Source organism: Rissa tridactyla, chromosome 6 (assembly GCF_028500815.1).
Source record: "Rissa tridactyla isolate bRisTri1 chromosome 6, bRisTri1.patW.cur.20221130, whole genome shotgun sequence".
NCBI lineage: Eukaryota > Metazoa > Chordata > Aves > Charadriiformes > Laridae > Rissa > Rissa tridactyla.
The window spans coordinates 45,434,779-45,460,200 of record NC_071471.1 but is presented as its reverse complement, the minus strand read 5'-3'; the positions used below and the strand labels follow the sequence as shown (position 1 = coordinate 45,460,200).

The window sequence follows — 25,422 nt, the reverse complement described above, 5'->3', positions numbered from 1 at the left end:
CAGTGCTTGAAATGGAGTTAGAGAGTGGCGCAAACCACTTTACAAAATCCCAGTAATTTCAAGATCAGCAGCACTGGGTGAATCTTGTTACATGGCTAAATTAAATTTTTATATATATATATATATATATATTTTTTTTTTTTTTTTTTTTTAGATTTTACCATCTAAGTTTCTACAGTGTTGTAAAGCCTCTTCACTTGAAGTACTTGTTTTCTAAGTAAAACATGAACGTACTTCAGTTCCACTGGTGTCACTTAAAACTGTTCTTAGGTATTGCCCTTACTATAGAAGTATGCGCACTTTTGATGGACAGAATTTAGTTTCATCAGCTTTTGGGTTTGAATCAGGTAGAAAAAGATCTTGCTTCTACTTAAATTTCTTACAGCAGCTGTTCATAATTTCTTCAAGTGGCTTTATATTTGTGAAAAATATTTCTTGTTAATTAGTGGTACAAGTTCGGAATTATTTTATGAAGGAGGAGTCCTCTCTTTTCAGAATACAAAGCATTGGTTTGCATTTCTGTTATCTACAGAGAAATCAAATTTTTATGTTACAGGATTTTCCCCCCCTTTTTTCTGAGAATGGAGAAGACTGCTCCTGTGAACTCATGCCAAAGAATTTCAGAGAGTCCGCAGCTTCAATACTAACTTTTTCCTTCAAATGCAGAGCGGTCAGGATGCTGACGTCTGCTGAGGTGTAGTTGCATGCGAAGTTTTGGACATTTAAGTGGCAATGTCAGTCGTAATCATTCATGTGCTTTGTTAAACGTGACTGTACATGCTGGCATGTATGTAGTGTGGGCCCAGCTTTGTAGAGCAAAGCATATAAAGATTAACACGCTTGCTTAAGCTGAGGAAATAAATAATTACAACTCAAAATGCTCCATTTTCCCCTTTTCTTTTCAGTTTAACACTATACACATCCACACTGTTTATGTATACTCTACTTCCCATATACTCCTTTTACTGGAGGTGATTTCATGTCTCTGTTGTGGTGCCAGAGTTCTTGCACCGCGTGATGTGTTTGTGACGCTGAGCACACAGCACCCCTTGCATTAGAACTGTTCACTCCGGTCTTAGAAATAAGGAAATTAGTAAAATATTCCTCTGTCTCATTGCTAATGTTGTATAGGCCTCATTTATAAGCATCAGTGGGTTAAAAGCCTTTTTTTTTTTTTTTTTTTTAGTCTTGAGCAGTGAATTTTCAGTGTTGAATTTCTCGTGATGAAGTTTTCATAATTCTAGAATCAGGATTTTATAGAAAATACTTCAAGGAAATCTACTTGGCTGCACTGGGACTGGACTTGCTATTTGGATATCACCCTCTTGTTAACGAACCTGTTTGTTAGGACTTCTAGCGGTGCATATTCACCAGGTTTTCCTGCACTTCAAAAAGGACAGATAGAAGAACTGGAAAAATATTTGAAATTTATTATGAATGTTCAGGAATCTAACGTGCAAAAAAGATGGTGATAGCACCAGAATCAGAAGTAATAATTTTTTTCCAGACAGGGGATGTCAGGAGTTAATGCTTGTCTAAACCTCAAAAAGATTATTGTTGGCTTCCCTTTGAATGAATTACTTTGGAGCAAATTCACCTACTATATTACTTTACCACTTTATTCACATATTGCAAAGTATATGTAGAAAAAATAATGGGCCTCTGTAAATCTCATGGATATAATTGCATCCAGGAATACTGATGATGTCGTGAATCATTGCAAGGTACAGTGGTTTCTGTGGTATTTCCAAATGAAATTAGAGGTCTCTTGTTTACAGTTTGTTTGTGGTCCTCTCCATTCAGTAGAACAGTGTATGGATCCAATAGTAATAAAAAATAAACACGTGCTACAGCCTGATGCTATTTTGAAGATGTTTTGGCATTATATCCCTAATTTTACTGCTGTATTACCCTCCTTTCCAGTTGTATCTGGCTTGATTTAAGCTAAAATAGTCTTGTATTAGTGACACATGGAAATTGTTATTATTTTCATTTGTTCAGCAGATGCATGAGCCTTTTATATGCCTCACTCTTTATCAGATCAGATTAAATGATGCAAAATTCTGCAGTATGGAGTAAGTATTGACTGTCAGTGCAGGTGAAGTACAAGAGTGACAGAGTATTTCAGTGCGCGTGAGTGCAACGAGCGTCGCTTTGTACCTTCCTTGCTTGTCAAGCATTTCACTCTGATCGTATTTGCAAGCAGTAGAATTGGAAGGGAAGCATTGGAAAGGGGTAGAGAGGCCATTGCGAAGTGACCTGGTGGAGACGAGATCAGCTGAAGACACAGGCATCAAGGGGCGGTTGAGCCCTACTAATGTACATGTCTGCAATGCCAGAGCAGGGAAGAAAATCGGAGAAGAGCAATGAGTCAGTCGCAGTCATTGTATTAAAAATAAATGTACATTTCCCTCCCTGCTTCAGGCAAGTCAGTTCTCAGCTTTCCCATCTGTGATATTTAAAATACTTATAAGACTTTCATGTGAATTCTATTTAAACAGCTCCCAATTTCTTTACCGAAAGTATCATGCTGGCCTGTTTAGAAAGGGAGGGAGCCACAAAAAGACTCATATGTGAGAGAGGTTTTACAGAGTCAGAAGAAAAGTGTGCGAGCCATTGATACATTTCTGTGTTTTCTCTCAACAGAGAGCGTGTTTAGGCTTTTAAAGTGTGTGATTTCCTCAAAGGGTTTTTCCTTCTTTGAATATCATCTGTGAGACAATGGAATTACAGCTGAGAGCTCCAGATATGAACTTAAGTAAAATTCAGCCAGTGGAGCTTCATTAAGCGTTCTGCTTAAACTGGGCCATGTTTACATCAAAGCAGTTTTGCTTTCAAAAAGCAGATGATTTTGTAACTTGAACATAAACTATAGGCCAAATTTTTGGTGGCCATGTCCTGGCTTGAGTGCAGTAAAACTATATTTATTTACACCAGATGAGCATCTGCCTTTTCCCACACCTTTTTAAATGCTTCTTTAATCCTTAGAGAATGAAGCCTTTGGTTCTTTGGAAGTGTGTCTCTTAAGAAAATGCCAGTGCAAACATCATTTAACTGGGAGCAACTCTCCTCTTGTTTGCCTTCCTTTGCAGCTGCCTTTGGTCTCTACTCCCCCAGGAAAGAGTACTTTGAGAACGTCTACATTGATCAGCCGGCAGGTACGCCGCTCCTGCGCATCCACGCCTTGAGGGATTCACACGGGGAAGTGGCCCGCTTTCGTCTGTGCCAGAATCTCATAATTTCTCGAGTAAGACACCTTGAAAATCATTGGTTTCAAATCAGAGAAAAAACAGGACTTCTCTACCTCAGCAAAAGCCTGGATAGAGAGGACTTTAACATGCTGTGTAAGTATGAGAAGACTAGCTTTTCTTGTTGAAGTATCTGTTGTTAAAATACATTCAGGTCATGAGATTTATCCATCAGTATATGAGCATCAAATTTAGAAAATACACATCTGCCCTTTTAAAAAGAGGAACCAGATGCAATGAAACCCACAGCAAATGCAGGGAACCGTGTGCCAAAGCAAACACTGCCCTGGGACAGAGCCAGTTGCTCACACCGTGCACTCCAATACAGTGGGAAAGTTGCATTACTTGAAATGTTTTTTCCGCATTTTGCAGCTGTATAATTCACAGCTTTACATTGAGATTTGCAGTTTGTTCATCCACTAATGCAAATTAAGACAATTCTACTGTGTTAATGCTGTGCGCTTAGTGCCCAGACCAATGCACTTGGATTAGTTCAAACTCTTATCTAAATGGTCCTCAGGCTCTGGTAACGTGGATTCACAAAGTACATTCGTGTGTAACACCAAACAGCTCTTGGAAGAAATGGTTAAGTATACCTTCCTCCCTCTCGTGAGATTTGGCTTTGTTAGAGAAGCTTACTATTGAACTACAGAAATGAATTATCTCAGTTTTTTCCCCTTCTTTTATGCTCTAGCAGTAAATTGGTTTTGGTGATTTTGATCTATGAGGAAATTAGGTATCATTAGATGGTGGAGGAGGAAATGGGTGAGGAGTTAATGGCATACCGCTGTGATCAGTTACAGAAATTCTGCTTTTGGAGAGAGAGCCTGTAGTAACTGCCTTGAGTTTGTAAGAGCCATATATCAACACTACCCTTTGACTTGGGTGCCTTGATGTTTAAATGTTCAGCTTCAGACACTTACTGCTTTATTTTTTAAGTGCTGAGTGCTTGATATCTCACCCATTTTTGCTGCATTTTTGGTACTCACTGTTCATGAATATCAGATAGCTCTTTGTAACTGAACAAAGGAAGAATAGCTATCCAGAATGTGAGAGTCTTGTTTTGTTCATGTGGATCAAAGTGACCTAGAGCATCTTTTCAAGCGAGTTAGATCTGTTGCTATCATTCTGTCTGTAGTCAAAGCAAGGTAATCAAAATAATGAAGGCTTGAGGCTGTATTAGTAGATGCCACAGGTTGATTTTAACTTCTATGTTATCTTTTGACCAGCTCTTCATATTTCAAAATGGTGAAGCAATTTGTCCGCTAAGCATAAACAGTTTGGGCATATCCTCAACTGGTACAAACTATCAGAACACTGTGACTCGAATGAGTTAGCAGTTGTTGTGCAACTGTCCTGAATATTTATTGCCATTTTGCACATTCATTTTCCCTGCTGCCTCCCCACTCTGCTCTAGTCCCTCCAGAAAACAGTCCTATCAAAAAGCTGATTACTGTTAGTGACCTGTTTTATGTCAGTGTATTAGCGACACAACGCCGATACTGCTCTGTGAGGTTCTACGATATAAAATTGGTGGTATCACACACTGCAAAGTATTTTGTCTTACTGGGGTTGTTGAGATTAAGATTTAAAGTCTTCCAACCAGCAGATGACGGGTTCAAGAATTGTTTTATTACATAATAGGACTGTGGTTGTTTGTGGAATAATGGACTAGAGCACAAAACAGGTAAAAGAAATGTCTTCTGTAAAATATTTCTTCTGGTATTGTTTTTTTGAAGCTGTAGGAAACTGGATGCCATTACCAAAGGTGAGGCTGCATGTCTTCCTTTCATCTCACCCTTTCCAAGAGAAGGAATGTGACTCTGCTACGTGCCCCAAGTGCCCCACGATTTTCCTCTCCTTGATCAATGCTACTGCACCGGCTTGCAGTTCCCTGACAGCAAGGCAGCTTTGCTTCACAGAAATGGATCTCTCCTTTCACATCAAGGAGAATAAACCACCTGGCACATTTCATCAGCTCCAGTTACCCTCAGTTCATCATCTGTGTCAGAATCTCAGCATTTCCTACAAACTGCTGGCAGGTAAAACTGGAACTGAGCCACTCACGTAGCAGCAATAGATGTAAGCAGCTGCACTGTTAAGATCTCTTTTGTAGTAGATCCTCTAGATTGATTCCATAAAGGAAATTCCATTGCAAATGTGAACTGACCCTGAAGATTTTGCCTTTAAGATATGCAGAGAGGATGGTAAGGAGGACTATTTCCTTCTCCAAGGAGAAAAGATTGGGTTTAGAAGTTTGCACATGCTAAGAGCAGATTGGGAATATCCTGAGCTTTAAATTGTGCTTCTTCTAGACTGTAGGATCTTGCCATCTATTCCGTGTTTTCTGCTTACCCTAAATAGCCCCACAATTTCCTTCTGTTTCACTTCTGAGTCTGCCTTTTATCATGCAATCATGATGTCCAAATGGATTGACTGGATTGCAAGGGTATTAAAGAAGAAAGCTACCAGAGTCCTACAATGGGAAGTGACTGTCCCTATTTATACTGTGGCTATGTTTTTCAGCTGAAGGTATGCCCTTTCGATACAATGAGAACACCACCGGCGTGAGTGTGACGCAGCGCCTAGATCGAGAAGAGAGAGAGAGATACGAGCTGATTGCCAAATGCACCGTGAGAGAGGGCTTCAGGGAAATGCAGGTTGAGGTGCCCTTCCTGGTGAACGTGTTAGACGAAGATGACTCTCCTCCCTTCCTTCCCAATGGCACTGACACTGCAGATGCTGTCGTGGAGTTCAACAGGAAAGAGGTTAGTGTTCTCCTTTATCTAGTCCCTGAAGTGGGAGCGCAGTGGTGGGAGGCATAACGATTGGGAAATGCCATGCTCTGGGCAATGGATCTCAGCATCAAGCACGTGATCACACCATGCTCTTCAGATCTGTGATTGTAAAACAACAAGTCTGTAGAGTTCTTGTCCCCTGAGTTATATTTCATTCAGATCCCAACATAGGAAGAGTTTGGGTCAGGATTTAAACAATGTAAAGACACATTAGCAGTTCCTGAGGTGTGGATGGACCATTGCTAGGACTCTGGCCAGGATCGCTGTATCTCCCCATACTGAGCTCTGCTCTGTATTTGTTACAGGGGTTGCTTCTTCTCCCAGGTGACTAAAATTGACAGTTGTTACAACAGGTATATGTGTGTGTCCTTCATATATATGCAAAGCTATATAAGATATCAAAACTACATTCAGAACATTTATGAGGATGCTGTACCAGTTAACAGAAAGGCAGGAGGAGTGGCTGGCTGTTGCAGACAAACATGGCACTTGTAAAGTTTCCAGTGTTAGGTTGTTAAGTGAGAGCTCCGGGATCTTGCTTTGATGTTGCCCTCCCACTTTTCCCATACCACCCCAAAACAATCTTGCAAGAGGCCCAAACCCCTTTTGTATCTGTCCCCTGCACGCGTACAGCCGTTGCCACGGTAGGGAAGTAAACAGGTGGGCTCTTCGGCTCTTCCCACCAGAGCAACAACCCTTTATAAGTCAGTGGTATAGAGATGACACTTCTTTTGGGGCCTACATGATGCATTTTTTGTGAGAGGACTTCTGTTTCACAACAGCAGCATTTTTTTTTTGCAGCCAAATTTCCCTTCGAAATATATTTTGCTTGTTTGTGTCTCGAAGGGAAAAGAATTATTTTGGGAGTTTGCTGCCACCTCTCGACTAGAGCAAGTGTTGACAAGACACCTACGAACACACCACATTTGCCTGGTCATAAGCTAATTCCTTTTAACTTTGGAAAATTTTGAAACTTGGGAGTTTGATTTAGCTCTGGATGATAGAAAGTGAAGGTCTCATAAAACTGTTTTATAAAGTAAAATATTCTCTTTGAAATTACGTGCCTCCAAAGCGTCCGGAACATCGTGATTTTCACTGTCATTTTGCAGTGGGGAAAGAAAAGCATTATATTTGGAAACTTTCAGTCTTTTCTAGTAACTAATCGAACTTGAAATAGCGGAATTGCTAATAAAAATTTTTAAGGCCTTGTGGCTTCAGTGTCCAGGTAGACTAAGCAGAAGCCAGCCAACCCAGGACACCTTTTGTCACTTCAGGAATGAGTTTAACCTGTCTGAATGTATTGCCTTGTCTTTTAAGCATACATATTATCTGCTTTCTTAGTAGTATGGTAGAATAACGTAGATTTTTATTTTTTTTAAAAGGAAAACAAAAACCAAAGAAAAAATCAGCTGTGCACGTGCACTCGTTTCCTGCCTCAAAAGTTTAGCGCTGCATTTAGACATAGACTCAAATGATTTCATGACGAGTTCTTTTTCACTGTGTCATATTCTTTTGAGCTTCTAACTCAGATCCAAATAGGTGTGAAATATAGGTGACCTGAAGCTTAAAATGAATGTAAATGAAAGTGGGCTTGAGTGAAAGTTGTAAGGTTTTATTTGACGCATATTTCAATCTCCCCCCTTGTATCAGGGGAAGAAAGCTTCAAGGTCATTCGGCAATGCCATTTATTATTTCCTTCTAGGGAACTGTCCTTGCAACGCTAACCGTATATGATGCAGACACCACACCTGTTTATCCCCCTGAAAGCAGAAAGAAATACACAGGAACCATCATTACCGACGATCCCTGGATAAGTGAAACATTTCGAGTAGAGCACGTCTTCGATGAAATCCACTTCAGCCCAAATGGCAGCCAAGTGAGGGGAACTCGGCATGAGTACAGTAAGCTCTCTTTCTTCAAATAAAGGAGAAGTTGCTTGTTAGTAATTGACCAATAAGCTCTTGAACTTTTTGAAGCATTTGGTAAATATTGAGCCAAAGAAAGCTGAGAAATTTCAAGTTAAGCAAATGCCAAGTTTTAAACAGGTATGGAAAACATGGAGTTTGTTTATCTCTGGGATAAGGGAGTGTAGGGGATGATGTTGTGTATATTACTGAGCAAGAGGTCCTGACTTTAGGATTCTCAGCATGGCAGTTAGAAAGGAAGAGGGCCTCTACAAACATCTTGAATGGCACAGAGCGTAACTCCATAGGAGCATACTTTCATATTTAATTTACCTTCTGTTTACTGTTAGGATTTAACTTTGATATGTATAATTTTGATATAATTTTGTTGGGATTGCAGTATCAAAATATATGTTTGCAGATGATGCGGGTCGGTAACAGACTAATCTATTCTTTCGTAGAACTGGTGCTGAATAAAAACATTTCAGTCACAGAGCATCGTTCCTTCCAGTTGGATGTTTTGGTGAATGACACAGAATTTCATGGCCCAGAAAGATCGGTGATGCTTCATTTCAATGTCTCCATCCTCCCTGTCAGCATTCAGTTTCCAAACATGACTTACCAGTTCACAGTGAACAGAAATGCTGAACGTTTTGCACAAGTAAGAACTGTGTTAATTACTCTCACTCTGTGTTAGAGGTGGAGCTTAGTAGACGGATCACTGGGGCGAGATGTGTTAAAGCATTGGTTGTGGCTGTTTTAAGTAGAATCAATGAAAAATCTCCTATCAATATGACTGTTGCTGGGTGCAGTAGATAGCAGGCAGACTAGACACTAGCTCTCCCATCACATCAGAGCAGAAGAGGGGCTACACATTATATTACATTGTATTAATACACATTATATACACATTGTATTAATAGAGAGAAATAGAGACAGAAGGCCTTGCAACCATGAGTGGCTTAGGCATAAATAACTGGAAAAATATCAAAGGCGAAAAACAAAATTTGTCCCAGCTCTACGTATTCCAGTATGTTAATGGCTTTTCTCCTGATAATGGCTAGTTAGTAATTAATGTGCTTCCTAATTTAACCCTCATTTTAGCTTAATCACTACCATTGCCATTAATAATGCCTTCCAGAAACACTTCTGAACAGACTGACATTAATCAGGTGAAAATTACAATGTAATACCTATGGAACATGTACATTAATAAGGAACTGGTTCAATATAATTAATGTTATGAAAATTAATATTAAAAACATCAGCGATGATCCATTTGAGGGGAGCTGCTGGAAAGTATACCTCATAACTAAATAAAGCTATAAAACTGCGGCTGTACTTGTAGCAGAGAGGAGGATTGAGACTAAAATATGATCATCCCAATTGCAGAGAAAACCAATTCATTAGAAGACTTCTAAGGAAGAATTCAGTTTTATTAATCTTTAAGCCCCTAGCTAATTGTAAAAAGAAAGAAAAACGAAAGTTAGATATATTGTGTGTTCTTATATTTTATCTGATGAAATGCACTATGGCTTGATAGCTCTTCAGAGTATGGAACAGGCTTTACGCGACCAATAAAAATGCTACTGCTTAGTCAAAGGACATTTTCCTCATAGTCTGCACTGAATATCCTAAATAAGAAAAAGATACCAAGTTGTGCTCACACAGCGGGCTCTCTACAAAAAGCTGCCTTTTTATGACATTTTGTGATGCCTTGGTGCTGCAACTTTTAAAATTGCAGTCCATTAGAAACTTCATATTCTGTGCTTTTTGTGCAGATCACAGTATTTTTGATGTTAGGTTTGGGTTTTTCGTAGCATCAGATTGCGAAAGCTTTGTTCTCAGCAGTGTGGAAAAACTCTTGCCTGGAGATAGGATGAAATCAGTGGGTTTCCCCCTGAAAAAAATAACAGCATAGATGTGTAAGATACTCATAGTCTAGCTCTTAGCATCTAGAAATGGGCCCCAACTGTACGTATGTCAGAACATAACTGTGATTTTAAAAAGTGTGGAAACTTAACTGTTACTTGTGAATTAATATATATGAATGAATTGATTTTTATGTGTGTGTGTGTATATATATATTACATATAGGTGCATACAATAATCTTATGAATTAATTAATTAATTCCAAATTAAATTTGGTTAAACCATGTTTATCTGTGCATACCCTTGATTGCCTGAACACATTTGTTTGAAGTTTGGGAGTATATAGTTATCTAGTTCCAGAATGCAAAGCCAAAAAGGAAACAAATAAAAAACCAGTTAACTTTTAAAGCTGCTGGTTTTGCATGTTGTCAGGACAGTCAAACGTCTGAAAGGGAATATTAGGGTTTCTGGAAACAATGGTGCTTCCCAGTAACTCTGCAGTTTCACTGGGTGGCAGCAGTAGCAGCAAAAACTGTTTCTGGCAAGACGGAGTCCAAGTCTGTGGGAAGAGATCTCTCTTTGTGCAGCCTAAGCACAAATTCATAAAGAGATTTTGTTCTGATTCTTGACCAGCAAAATGCAAAACTCATCCTGGCTCTGGAGATGGTCTCGATCAGCTACTGTCATCCACTTATTTCTGAGGCTGGGTTTGAATTTACAGTGGGCTTGGGTTGGAGCGCAAGTCGATGGAAGCAGCTTAGTCCTCAGCACTTCACATTATTAAAGTCGTCTGCGTAATTAGCCGTGATGTGCCAGAGCAGTGAGGAAAAGTACTGGGCCAAATCAATATGAAGGCTGAACTGTCTCTTGCCCTAAGGAAAACACAAGAGCGTGAAGAAATGATTAACTGCTGGGCTGATGCCATTTGTCTATTTGAGCAGCTAAATGAATTGAATAACAGGAGCATGGCCTTGACGGTACAGGCTTGCCCAGTGGCATTTAACTTATCAAAGGACTTAAAGCTCTATTGACATTTACTGAGACAAATGATGAATAACATCAGCTGAGATTTTTAGAGAGGTTGTATGTCCAAAAGTCCCTGGAATTCAGTGAAGAGGAACGTTATCATCATCCTTATCCGGACTTTATTAAACTCTGGAGCTCAAAAGATGGATTTTTCCGTTCCTATTTCTGATAATGGTATTTCTGTGTTAACTATTGTGTGTCTTGCCAGTGCACCTTTGTAGGTTCCTCCCCTGTACGTTGATGTCAGTCCTGATTACCAGGCTCTTTTTCACCCTCCTCATGAGAAAGAGGAACTGGCTGCTTCTACCTCCTTCCCCTGGGGCTGTGCTCTGCTGCATCGGAAAGCTGTGCTGACTGCAGGACCTGCGGTGCAGGGCAAAGTGACAAGCTTGGGCTTTACCTAGTGGAAGCAGGCAAAAAGAGAAAGTCCATCTTTCTCATAGAAACTTCTTGAGGGGCGCATTTTTAGTTTCTACTCAAATTATACAGAGAAAGCAACACTGGCCCGTGCACTACTCTAAGGATAATCTGCTCTTCAGGGACCTGGAATTTATGGGGTCTTCTCCATCCCCTTTGCAGAAAATTTCTGTTGATCAAAAAGGTGCCTGGAAAAAGCAGTTATGACAGAGTAGGCAGAAAGGACAGTTTAGTCTATATAAAGGTTCATGCCATAGAACATCATTATGTTCCCCTACTGCCTCAAAGAAACACCCTCTAAGCAGTTGCAAAACACTGACAGTTGCAATGCAGCACCGAAGCTAAGATGATGTGGTTCTGGAAGGGATCTGTGTAGACCTTGCGTCTAGACAGTTTATGAACAGTTGAAGTCTTTTCTTGACTTCCTTTTCTTCCAGCCAGTCCCAGCATGCTGTGTGGAGGAGACAGCATGGAAGAAATGGACTAGTTTCTGATTGCTATAATAGTCTTTGTATGTTATCCTGCCACCCAAAAACCCCAAAAAAAACCCAGCCCATGGTGCCAAGTGACCAGTTCATGATGTGAATGGGAGTAAGTTAGGTGACGTGGGACTATCTTATGACAAAGTATGCTTCTAGGACTGCAAAAGCTTCCTCTATGACTTTAGATAGTCCAGGTTCATAGGAAGAGGTCTTAGTACAAAAACTTTTTTTCTGGTTTTTAATGTTCTTATTAAAGAATGCTAAAACCAAGATGTGCAGATATGCTTTTACCAGCAGTGGTGTTACTTGAAAACACATCTAACTGCAGCATTTGAAAAGAATCCGTCACCAAGTTCCCTTAAATAACACCCCACCCTTCACATTGTGGTTTTGCCTGCAAGGAAAGCCAATGCCTCTGGACCTGATCCGAATCCCACTCTTGTAAATGGAAAAACCAAAGTGAGCTTTGGATCAGTTCCTATAGGAGCTGGACAGGAGACGGGGCTTTACATTCCCATGTTCCTTAGATAAACTGTTTCACACTGAAGAGTGCTCTAGCATAGATATTCTGGCAGGCAGAAGTTCAAATATGTCAAACCAACATATTTTAATTTTTAGATAAAAACGTTAAAAAAATTGCAAATGGGAAACAATGAGGTTCTTATTCCTTTTAATGCTTTTGGACAACTTTGCTGGCCAGAAACATTTCAACTGTAATAGTAGGAAAATTATGTATTAGCAATTTCTATTTCTATCTCTTTTGAAAAGAGTCTCAGCTTTGTTCACATTGAGCTGTTTGCTTTCTCAAGCAAAACCGAAGTTTTTCTCACTGTGACAGAGCAGGGACTGAACTCAGACTTTATGAAATCACAGGGTCTTGTTCTCACTGAACACTGCTGACCATCAGCAGTAGGCACCAAATATCGCTGAGTCTCTGGGTCAGGGCTTTTTGTATTTCCACTGTTGGTCTGAAGACAATGGTAACACTTTACCTCTCGTTTTTACTGAGAATAAACCATATTTGAAGCATTCACATACTGCATTGGTAGCAGAATATCAAATCTATAAACCCAAGATAAATGTTGAACTCTGCAAGGTGTAATACGGTCGTATTTTTGGTAAGCACAGAATATTTTTGATGTATAGTTTTGTTTCTGTTGTCTGTGATTTCTTTGTTGGTGTTTGAGTCTAGATAGGAAAAATCTGCATTGAAAACTGTATGAAATTCCATGGTGTGAACTTCACCTACAAGTTACTGTCCCCCAACGGAAGCTGCTATCCTGTCAGCATAGTTCAAGGCCAAGAAGGCAAATGGGGAAGCCTTTATGTGAACGATTCTGCTGTGCTACGCAGACCTGAATGCAAGGAAATACAATACACTATTCAAGCTACCGACAAGCAGAGCAGGAAACATACCAAAACCCTCCTCACTATTGTATTGGAAGGAACTCGTAAGTACTCGAGTCAATTAGATTTACAAGAGGTACGAGTATTAGGTGATGCATTAGTAGGGTAGCTCCAAACTGATGGTATTAACAATGAAAATGAGTCTGAGTTACAAGATATGGATTGCAAAGTTTGCCTTTTGAGTTCTGAATCAGACCTGCCCGTAGCAGATGTTTGTTTGAAGAACTAATGCACAGAAATGTGGTATATCATATGCAATTCCTAATGTTTGTGATAACATTTGATTTAGAAGAATCTATTTTGTGTGTCTCTGTGACCTTTATTTTGTATTTCACATATTCCTGTGGAAGGGGAAAAAGAAAAAGTGTGTGTGTATATGAAACCACAAATCTCTGGCCTAGGTATATTTAGTCAATCATCTTTCCCCCACTTCTCACTCCAATTTTTCCTTTTTTAAAAAATTTATTTGCTTAACATTCATGCAGCGATTGTATTGACTTCATTTTATTGAAAATTTCATAAGGGCAGAATGTTAGAAATATTCTACAACAGCCACAGCAGAGGAGGATTACACGGGAAATGTAAATAATCATTTCTCTCCAAACCATATTGCACTTTGTGCATAACCTTACAGTTCTACCTGAAAATTTCCTCCATTCCCTTCTATCGTATCACAACTTCTAGGCCAAGAGTGAACAGGTTGAGGCAGAAGAACCAAAAGTCTGCAGTGGACTTTTCTTTTTGCAAGAGCCTTGTGCTGCCTGAAATCACGCATCCCTAGCTATTGCTCTTTGGGCTATTACTGCATTAGCCCAAGTACTAAGTTTTTCCCCTCAATTAAGTTTTGTATGAAGCCATAAGTACTTGTGGTCCCCATTTTTCTCTTACCAGTATGTTAGCACATTTCTACACTTCTAGGCATTGGCGGTGTGCTATCAAGCAAAGATAACCGTGCCATCGTGTTTGTCTTCTATTTCACAAAAGAGAAACACCTGGACTTTTCATCTAAGTTTATCGATAGTCGAGTCAGTCAGTCTTTCTCTCCTTTCTTCATCTTTGTTTCCTTCCTGTCTACTCCTAAGAACGGAGTTTTCCTTCCGATTTGAGCTGACTTGCATATGTATTCATCTCCCTTGTCCTGCACTGACAGCAAACGCTCTTCCCTACAGTTTTAAAAAAAGAGGAGGACTGCCCTAACTCTTGTGCCGTGAGCAAGCACCGTGCTGAATGTGAAGAGTGTGGTGGTCTGGGAGTGCTGACAGGAAGATGCCAGTGGAGACAGGGGAGTGGAAAAGGTACATTTCTGTTGTGCGAAATCAAGCTTCTGTTTAGTCATAATTGCGCATTTGACTTCCATAGATACAAACTGATTTATTCTGGCTGGACAACATGGTGTAGTAAACTACAGAGATGCTGGGACTAAAAGAATTAATCATGGTACCCAAATAAAACATGTGCTGGGAAGGAAAGTTGGAATGGTGATTCTTGATCTTGTCCCTGGTGATGTTGAACGTGACATGTAAAACACGAGGTAGTGAATTGGGTTTGCAGCAGTGTAACTGGAATAGGTGACTTATGGCTCGCAAGATAATCTCTGCGACCATGAATTGAGTTTGGAACAAACCAAAGAGCCTCTGAGCAGGTATGTCCCCGCAGACAGTGAGCACACAAGCTGTGTCTCTGTTGTTTCTGTTTTCTGTGGTCTGTAGCACGGAAAACAGTGTGACGGATAACAGTACTCTTGACACCTCCAGAACAGTACTTCTCTGCCCTTCGTCCCTTCAAACTGCATGAATATCACAAATTCTCTTCGACTCCTTGTAACCTTCAAGATGTGTGAAATTGTGTAGAGACATCCGTAGTTATGAAGGCCACTCTTCAGTCTCAAGATGGTCAACTAGCTCTTTTTCAAGTAATGCTCACTGTAACTGCAAGTGACATACCCAAAGGGCTGTCAGAAGCAGAAAACGTAGTGAAAAATATACATTGCTTTTAGCTGTTACTTTAGCAGATGGTATTTATTATATTAATAGATGTTTATTTTAAAAAGAAAAGTAACCTGGGCTTTGGTGTGTCGATGTGCGCTGAGAAGATGCAAAAAGCTTTCCTTCAAAGCCTTGTCGTGTTTGGGCAGCTGTCTGTTTCTGTGTTTACAGGGATCACCACAAACTATTCCACGTGCACGCCGAGTATCAAGACTTGTCCGGATGGCACCTGTGATGCGATTGAGAACAAAGATCCAGCTGTGTGCCCCCAGGACTGCACAAGTACGGAAATGTTTTAGGATGGGCTTTTCTGTGTCACCGCTGATTGCTGTTCAGGTTCCACTTCCTTGATCCCAAATACCTTTACAAGCTCAACATATTTAGCATCTCTGCATTGTCATACCTGCGTTTGAATCATACAAGGGAGTTAAGGTTATGGGGACTAATCTTGTTCTTTTTTAAGCCTGTCAGCCAGCACCTATTGGCTGACAGTGATGGAAAGATCAGGTTTTCTCAGTAATTCTCATTCTGCTCCCCTTGTTAATTCACAGGTAGTGTTCTTCAGTGGATGTATTTCCTGAAACAGGTATGAGTTTTAGGCAAGTTAATGCCCTATTTCCAAACTTTAGCACAATATGATAGAAACCATGCCTATCTGAACTCCAGTTCAAGTAAGAAGAAGCAAATTTCAATTTAAAATAAATGTGCTTACGGAGGATCATTTGGTTAAATGCACCTGGCCTTATTTGACAGATGACCATCAAAATGATCCAGTGCCTTATCTAGTCAAAGATACAGGCAGAGATTAGTATAAACAGTATTTATGAAGGAAGAATTGAAATGCATTTGAGTTTTTTCTTGAACACATCTTTCTACATTCCACTCCAAAATCTGCTCATACGTGCAAGTTCACAGTCGCCCTGAAGAAATAAAGGTTAGAAAAACAGCGTATTGCACTTGAGCAATTGAAATGATAATTTTTAAGTGGATCTTTATATCTATCAGTATCTAATTCAGGAAAAAAGACATAGATGTTTTTTGAATAATTCTTCTGGCTCTGACATTGTATACTCTGAGTTTACGTGTTAAAATGGATTCCTAGAGGAAGTAGCGTTTTCTTACAGGCAGGGACTTACATTCTTCTATAAAATGAATAAATAAAGAGGCATCTTTGTATTTCCTACATGCAAGAATGTGACTGTGTATTGTAAATTACTTTTATCACAAAGATAATTATTTCATTAGAGTGCATATAAACAATTCTTAAATTGGCAGAAATGCTTGAAGTGAACGCAAGTAACTTCTCTAATCATCTGAAAAGAATTCTTTATTGGTAATAACAGCAATCAGTTGTCATTCTAAAAGTGGAAATATTTGTGCCGGGGGCTACGATGCTAAAACATGTAATGTGCAACATATGCAGCATCAAATGTTTTGCTGAACAGAAGCCTGAAAGAAATACTGTTTTATTGGATAATAGAAGCAGGCAAGTAAGACAAGCTTTCAAGATGTTATGTATGCCTTTTTAATGCCTGAGTTGGATAATTTTATATATGATTTGACGCAATTCAGAACCTGGGCTGGTGCCCAAAAGCAGTGTATTTACAGGCAAAGAAATGAGTGTGTTTTGGGAGCTCAGAGGTGCAGGAGTTACCATTATACCAGCTTTTACTGGCAGGGGACATGTCTTTGGGAATGGCAAGCAATAAATAGAAAGCCCCAGATGCGTTAAGATAAGGATATTCATTAAGTACAGACAGTTGCTAAAATACTTATTTTTATTATTCATCTGTCACTATGATGGCTACGTACTTGAGTCCCAAAATTGCTTTCTCACGCTCACACTATGAATATTATATTCAAGGGCACTCAGCTGAAACAACTGGTGCCATGGCTGTGCCTATCAAATAGAGGCAACCTATGGCATTCTAAGCAAGAGACTTTCTTGTAGTAAGCAGCAGCTTCAGAGCTGTTGTAGTGTGTGAATCTGGCTAAATATTTGTAAATAATTGGTCTTTGTAGGTTATTCTGAACTTTGGCCTTCTCATAATGAAAAAAAATAATATATAGCGCTTCGGCTTCTGCTTTGCTTTACATGTTTTTGTTTTGATAGTTGGACGTCATCTTTGGTTTTGGCCAACAACCGCTGTTTGTACTTTCTGAATTTCTGTATTTTTTACATGGCGTGTGGGATAGGGCCACGGTTTTTCCTTTTTCCAAATGATCTTGAAGCAGGGAAAGCTCTTTCCCACCACAGGGCAATGGAAACAGTTGATGATTTAAAACAGGAGCATGTGAAACATGACACAATTCAAACCAATATTGATAATTCTTGGAATTTCCCTACCAGCAGTGCATTGATGAAAAATATTATTTTTTTTTTTTGGGTCTCTGGAATTCATATAGGAAGCTCCACATTTCCAGTGTACACCTCCAGTGAAAATGTACTCCTTGCTGTGTAAAAACCTTCCTTGCTCTGCAAAACCCTTTGTCTTCAAATCCTTTGCTCAAGAACAGTTTGGAACAGGGCTTACTCAACCCTGCTTCCCCCTTCTACCGGGTCCTCAAACACAGGCAGATATAGATAAATAAGTATGATTTTTCTGAGGCTGATGGAAACTTTTATTTCATCGCCTTTTCACAATAGAGAAAGTTGGCTGGTCAATCAAGATTTGGCTGGTCAATCAGCCAATTAGTTGGCTGGCTAATCAAAAATTTTTGGGAATACCCATGCTTCTTCAAACAACAAGTGTCAGCTCAGGGAGCATTGACTCAGCAGAGTCTCTTCTAAAATTAACCATCTGAGCTGCATATAATTTAGTAGATATGGCCTCTCTAGAAAGATGGTCAAAATCTGTCTACTTCGCTTAAATACTCAAGTCCCCGTTTCACTTCTTCTAAGAAAGGCTGTTTGCCTTCATGTGGCCAAAAAATATCCTCTTCCTCAATTCATGTTACACATCCGAAGAAGTGTAAAAGAAACAGTTTTTCATTCTACTATCGACTTAGATGGGATGGAGGAAAATTAGTTGAAATAAAAAGACGACTATATTGAAAACAACTTCATCTTGTTTGTCATTTGAATCCCTTTATGGGGACCAGGACAAGATGATTTTTCTGAAAGGGAGCTAAATTTGCAGAACTCGATCGGTTTCTGTCTATACGATGCTGTCTGTGATTAAAGACAGTTTATAAATGAAAAATGTCACAACTAATGGTCATTTTTATAATATATGCAGAAAAAAGTTATTTACTTGAAAATAGAGTTGCAGTTATTCTGCATGAAGAATTCCTGCTTGAAATCAAGAGTACTTCTATATGAGTTGCTGCACTTTTTTCCTATTATTAAACAATGCATTTTTAGACAATGAAAGATTTAGTTTTTTTATCACTTGCACTTGGCACTTACTCTTAGTGCTCTCACTAAACTATCCCGTGGCATTTCACAGACGTGATTAAGTATTGTTATGTCCATTTGACAATGAAACAAATGATATCTAGAACAGTATGCTGACTTTTCCAAGGTAAGAGGAAATTGGCATCAGAACCAGGAACAGAACTCAAGTCTGTAGACCGCTGGCCTATACCACTGGACTGTACATCATCTCATGCGTAAAAAAATACCTAAGACAATGATGGAGAGAAACTAAAATAAGTAGACTAGAGAAGGTATTTTAGAGAGAATTTTAAAAGCTAAGACGACCTCACAGATACAGAACTGTAATGCATTTTGAGGGAACTGAGTCAGGACAGCCATGGATGATTGTTTGAGCTAGATGTTTGGCATTAAATAATGGGATTCTATATAAGGTTTTAAGGGGTACATGAAATTAGGAAAGTATCCCAACTATGCAATGCAAAGAGAACTATTTTATTTTTATTATAGATAAATTTAATTCCATAATGGAAATAGCTGCTAATCAGGGCTAATGTTCAAGCAGTCCAAGGTTCTCTCATTTCAGAATCTTAGAAATTTCAGAATTTAGACCCTTCCCAAATTCTCAGGAATCCCTGTCTTTATCACAATACTGTGCTGCCCTGTCAAAGGATAAACTCAGGGAAAACTTTGAGCCGTATTTTTTTTTCCTTTGACTGTATGTGAGAATCTTAGCTTCTGTCTGTATTTGATTAGGTGGAAACGTTATTGGTGGTCATGGGAAAGGCACTGGCAATCTTGGAATTAAGTCAGGACATGGGATTTGTTACTGCTTCCCAAGACAGAACTGTTATTGTGAGAAAGATGATATCACGGGTAAGTCTAAACAATATCTGCTGTTCTTATATTAATCTTTTCCTCTGTTTGTATCTACCATCTGTATATATACAACGATCTAAACTTATGGGCATGTTAATAAGCTATATCTTTGGTCAGAGACTGCTAATATAAAATTGAGAACTGTCACTTTGACTTCTACTATGGAGCCTGAGAATTTCCAGAGGAGCGTTATTTCTATCCTTGGCTAAAGATTCTTTTTTATCCATTACTACATGACAAACAGGTTGGTTGTCCTTTGTTTTCCAGCAGCATTTGCATTTCAGGGAGATTCACCTGATACTTGCAAAGACAGCTAGGAGAATTAGAATAACAACTTCTACTACTTTCAAGTAACTCCAGCCTCCTAATCATTTTTGAAAATCTCAGCTTCAGAATGTCAAAGCCAGCCAGTATCCATTGTCTTAGGCGGAGGAATGGATTACTTTTTTTTCATTGGCCTTTGTTTAAACATAAAAGTTCTGCACGGTTTGAAAAAGATTGATGAGGATTAAATACTGCTTGGGTTTTCTAAAAAAAAAAAAAAAAAAGAAAAAAACAACAACTGAAAACATTTTTATCATTGCTAATAACAAAAATAACATGAAATATTTTGCATCTTTAGAATCACAGAATCATAGAATCATTTAGGTTGGAAAACACCTTTAAGATCATTGAGTCCAACCATCAACCTAACACTGCCAAAACCACCACTAAACCATGTCCCTCAGCACCACGTCTACTCATCTTTTCATCTTTTAAAATACCTCCAGGGATGGTGATTCCACCACTTCCCTGGGCAGCCTGTTCCAATGCTTGATAACCCTTTCATTGAAGAAATTTTTCCTAATATCCAATCTGAACCTCCCCTGGTGAACTTGAGGCCATTTCCTCTTGTCCTATCACTTGTTATTTGGGAGAAGAGATCGACCCCCACCTTGCTACACCCTCCTTTCAGGTTCAACCTCCTTTAAAACTGAATTGTTCAGAATATATCTCAGTTTATTCTTCTGAGTAAATTTTCTGTAGGCATAAGAAGAAAAAGAGGAAACATAAAGCTTCTTGCTTTTGTTTTTTTTTTTTTCTTTTCTTTTTAATTCTAGAAAGATATTGTGCTGTTTCCACTTATTTCTGGGGTACAGGTTGCAGATGTAAGTTAACTATGTATCTGAAGTCAGGATTACTTGATGAACAATTGTGCAAGGACTGTATTTTGGATCTTGGTTTCTTCTGGAAGCAACTCCCTCAGTATGCTGTCTAGGGGCACAAAGGCTTAAAGAAACTTAGTTTCCAAAGTAAGACACTAAAAGTGCTTCTGCAAAAGGGGAAGTAGTAAACGGAGAGGAAAAAATGCATATTACTTGAAGAGGCAGTTGCAGCATTAGGCAATGTTTTCGGAAATAATTATTTTGTTAAATACAAAGCCAGAAATATTCTAAGTCTCCTTGTAATCTAAAATGTTGAAGGTAAATATTCTTTAATGTCTAACAATTGACATAATGAATTAAATTCACATTTGAAGAAGATTTTATGTGATGGGGTTGAATGGCTGTAACGTAAACTGTTTTCCACAAGCAAAATTCAGTCATATGTCTCCAGAGAGGTAAGTGGTATCAGAAGATCAATATGTGGTTGGCTGGGTCTTAAAGAAGACTGTCAGAAGTAGCCTACGTCTATAAAAATAAGGAATATAGGTCAAGCTTACCTATCCTTATGTTTACACAGGCAATTAGGCAAAAAATTACCTGCTGGTATCCAAAATAAAAAAAGAATTGGTAAGTGCAGTGAGCATATTTGATTGAGAATTAGCTATTAGGTTTTCCTCTAGGTTTTTAAGTGATTTTGAGTTCTGTTTCTGTCACACCTGTGCGTGTCATGTGCACTGCCAAATCAGAAGTAGCAGACAACAAGCAAAGTTCTAAAAAGCTCCTCTTGGTCCACAGAGCAACTATGTGATGAGGTGTGCAAGACTGTGATAGCAGGGGCAGTGCTGCTGTCCTTCATCATCTCCGTGCTGCTTTCCTCCTATTTCATCCATCGTTACCACAAGAATTCTCCAAAGCCACCTATTGCCTCTGCAGAAATGACGTTCCGGCGCCCAGCCCAGTCCTACCCCATCAGTTATTCTTCCACTAACGTCCGCCGGCCTTCTTTAGATTCCATGGAGAACCAGGTGTCTGTAGACACCTTTAAAATACCAGTAAGCCTGATGTCATTTTGCATGCTCTTTTTCTGTGTCTGTCTTATTTCTAAAGAATGTTGTTTATGCATGCAGAGAATGTTACGGAAATACAATCTATTCAGAGAAATATGCAACGCAAATAACTAAAACAGAAGTTGTGCGTACAGGCAGGGAACTGAAAATACTTAATGAGTAACTGGATAAACCATATATTCTATTTTTGTTATGTTTTAATATAATGTAACGTTAGGACTAATTTGAGCCAACTTTTTTTTTCTAAATGTAACTCTACATTTGACAGTACTGTGGTTTTACTTTGTCCAATTAAATACTAATAATCAGTAGGTTTGTAGTCTCTGTGATAAACCATAGTATCACAATAAGGGTGAGTTTCAAACAAAACAGGCTGTAGGTGTCAGTTGGAGTGTGAGTTTTACCCACGTTTTAAGAATTTTTTTCCCAGTCACACTATCGTACCTTTAATCTAGTTTTTTCTGTGTGGAATCCCATACCATCCAGGATGCCTGCCAGCTGGTGTGTTTTCATGGACCGACACGGTAGAGAAACACTGCCGCTTTATACAATGTATGTGGCAACATGAAATCTACGTGGCTGTTAGATATTGAGGTCTTCACAGACCTTGTGCTCCGTTTGCTTTAATTTCTTGTCTGGTTTGTACCTCTGTCATCCTTTTGCAACTGTAAGGCTTAACAATACTAATTTCATAAGAGGAGGTTTGTTGTCTCTGATGGACTCTTAAGGGAAAGCCTTATTCCATGGGTAAAACCGATTTACTTCTCTGTGAAGTCCAAGGTCACATATTCATAGCGAATCCTGTATCACTTAACGTTTCATTTGTATCCGATTTCCCAGACCTGTAAATATAATCCATTATCCATAGACTACATGTACAGCCTGTTTTGAATTAGGGGATTTCAAGGTAATGGAAAAACACTTTCAAAATACCTAGACATTCAGAAGCTTTTATAGGAATACACTGATATTGATAAAAAGAGCAAGCAAACATTGTACGAACAAGTCTACCTATTCCTGAAGAATGTTCTCCTATTGAACGTTAACGCTTCGGGTGCAGCTAGCCACTCCTTTTCTTGCTTCATCTTATACGGTTCCTTTTCTCTCCTGCAGGAAGATCCAAAGTGGGAATTCCCTCGGAAGAACCTGGTTCTGGGCAAGACTCTTGGCGAAGGAGAATTTGGAAAGGTCGTTAAGGCAACAGCATTCCGACTCAAGGGAAGAGCTGGGTATACCACTGTGGCAGTGAAAATGCTGAAAGGTACATTCACATCTGGGTCTGAAATGATTTGAAAACTATTGTCGTAACCTCTGAATGGATTTTAAGAGGGGCTAGCGTGAAAGTAAAAGGTCAGATAAAACCGACCATTGCCGCAGCCTCCATTTTTTCTGGCATTCTGTTATACTCTGACAGATTTCTTACTTTAGGAGCTAGTATCACATTTCTCCAAAAAAGTAATTTCCACAAATTCTAATTCATGATATGCAAGGAGCCTCTGACTTAACTTAAACGTATATAACTTTGTTTGGCATTGGAGAAAATATTGCAACGGCTTGTTAAAGCTTTCTGATTTATTTTTTTTTCTCTCTACCCGGTTTTCTTTGTCAAAGCTTTTAAAATAAAATGTGTTATAATTGTGTCAAGAGAGATAATAGACCTTTTAAGTTACTTTTCTGATTGAGAAGTCCATCTATTTTTATGCTTTCTGATCTGCTTTTCAATTACAAGGAGCTCTGCCAAACTGGCTTGAATAGCTGTCTTCTGGTGTCTTCAGTTTTCCCCAAGACTTTAAAGCTGGGGGAGAAAAAGTATGCCTAGATAACGTTGAGAGGATAAAGTGAGACCTTGAGTCCCTGTCTCTGTTCAGTAGTTTTCAGCCCCAAATATACCTGCTTCTTTCCCATATAGAAAAAGAAATTGTACTGAAAGAAAAACTTGAAAAAATGAATGTTTTTGCTTGATCTCTGTAGTAGAAAGTCTTCAGTATTACTGTACGTTTCAGGTGGATGCTGTTGTAATGCATGGCTTTTGCCACCTTAACAGTTATATATACGAGCATAGATTTTATATAACTAATGTCTGAGGCTGATTTCTAGTAAAGCCTTCACTAGACATGCAAAGATAGTGAAGGAAGTCAGTGGAAATGCTCAAACCAGTTCCTTCAGGAGGCTATTTATTCACCACAGCCCGAAAGATGAAATAGATATGAAAAGAAAATTGTGTCCTTCTCTACTATCTTGTGTACTAATTCATACATGCATGTAGTCCCTACATATCAGGCGCTTAGGAATATATGAGACAAAGAGGGGAAACAGCCAGAAAGGCTTATGGATGCAAGAAGATTCCTTTAGCTGGGCTAAAGGCTTTCAGCCTTAGCTGAATGGCCTCATCCATTCACTGCTGCTGATAAGTAAAAACATGCAATTATAGGAAAATGTTATACTACTTATTACCATTTCTATTATACGCAAGGTTGGTTTTAAAAAAACCCAAACAACACATCATCTGCTGCTTGAGAGCAAAGATGCTGCATTATCCCATCATTTTACCAGAGAAATAAATGCATTACGAAGTGCATGCCTGCATTGCAAGAGGTTCAGTGGAGAACAGGTCATATGGAGGAAATCTAGGAACTAAGTCTTCTCAGAAGTGAAGACTAGTTAACCATTACTTGTAATACTCAAGTAACGACCTGCATATCATATCAATAGAATAATCTTAGCAATCAGTTCATTTCATAATTAGTTGTGCACCTAATGTCACTGATTTTTCTAGCACATTTTCTTCAACAACATGCTACATGAGTTAAAATTCCAAGACATAGTGTTAAAAAATGTTGCTTTTACTTGCAGATGATTTAATATTCAGCTTTCCCTAGCTATTATGAAAGAAAGAATTGACAGAATTGATAATGCGAAGGAGTAACCCTTTATTTTAAGCACCTTATTTAAATAAATTGATCTGACATTTACAGTAATGCTTCAGGCTCTAATGAATCCCTTTGTAATGTAAATTACCTTGCAGATAGTCACCTGAAATTCCATTTTCCAACTTGGCTGTGGAGAACATCTGTCATTCTGCAAATATTTATCTGTCATTACTGGTTTAACTTTACTGTTAACACATGACAACTCAAGTATAAGAAACATTGCATTAATCCACAGTGGTCTCTATAATGCTGTCAGAAAGCATAAAGGACAGTTATTTTGCTATTAGGCCAACACCACCCATCCTTTCCCCGTAACAGATGCAAAGGGGGTAATTTGTCCAAGTATTAGGGACTCCACGCTGACTAATCTTTAAAAAGGAATGCTATGTATAGCAGTATGTTAATGGCGAAAGCCTCCTTCTTGCTGCATAAAACACGTCTCCTGCCTGAGCTGTGTAGATGGGCACAGTCTTGGTTAAGAACAGATCAGGGCAGGACTCTCCCTACTTCCTCAACTTAACATCACGTACTGGGGAGGGAAGAAGGAGCAGTAACTGATTAGCCGAGCCAAAATAATCTTGGAGCTATGGATGGAGATGTAAAGAAACAGAGGGATAATTTTTTCAGCCCATTATTACCGCTTTTCTTGTATGAATTAAATCTGACCTCCTGCATGATATGAATACCCTCATTACAATAAAATTAAAGGGGAAAATACCAACCAATCTGTAAATAGACATTATTCACCATTTGTAAAAAACAAGGGCTATAAAGCTTCAGAGCTAATTGTCTCCATTTGCGCCCTATCAAAGTTTGTTATTCCAGCAGACAAACAGGCATGGTACATGCCAAACTTTATTCTGTTCATGCACATGCTACATGGTTC

At 38.9% G+C, this 25,422-nt stretch overlaps 1 protein-coding gene across 1 annotated transcript in view; it reads left to right on the top strand.

Annotated features, from left to right (window-relative positions):
* The window catches only part of RET (ret proto-oncogene), an 89,754-nt gene that overhangs the window by 42,645 nt on the left and 21,687 nt on the right, over positions 1 to 25,422 (top strand). Inside the window, exons 2-12 of the mRNA XM_054206382.1 lie at positions 3,093 to 3,344; positions 4,988 to 5,290; positions 5,775 to 6,016; positions 7,749 to 7,947; positions 8,412 to 8,611; positions 12,940 to 13,198; positions 14,324 to 14,449; positions 15,311 to 15,421; positions 19,272 to 19,391; positions 21,335 to 21,591; positions 22,720 to 22,867. Of these exons, the coding sequence (XP_054062357.1) occupies positions 3,093 to 3,344; positions 4,988 to 5,290; positions 5,775 to 6,016; positions 7,749 to 7,947; positions 8,412 to 8,611; positions 12,940 to 13,198; positions 14,324 to 14,449; positions 15,311 to 15,421; positions 19,272 to 19,391; positions 21,335 to 21,591; positions 22,720 to 22,867 (2,217 nt within the window). The remainder of the gene's footprint in view (positions 1 to 3,092; positions 3,345 to 4,987; positions 5,291 to 5,774; positions 6,017 to 7,748; positions 7,948 to 8,411; positions 8,612 to 12,939; positions 13,199 to 14,323; positions 14,450 to 15,310; positions 15,422 to 19,271; positions 19,392 to 21,334; positions 21,592 to 22,719; positions 22,868 to 25,422) is intronic.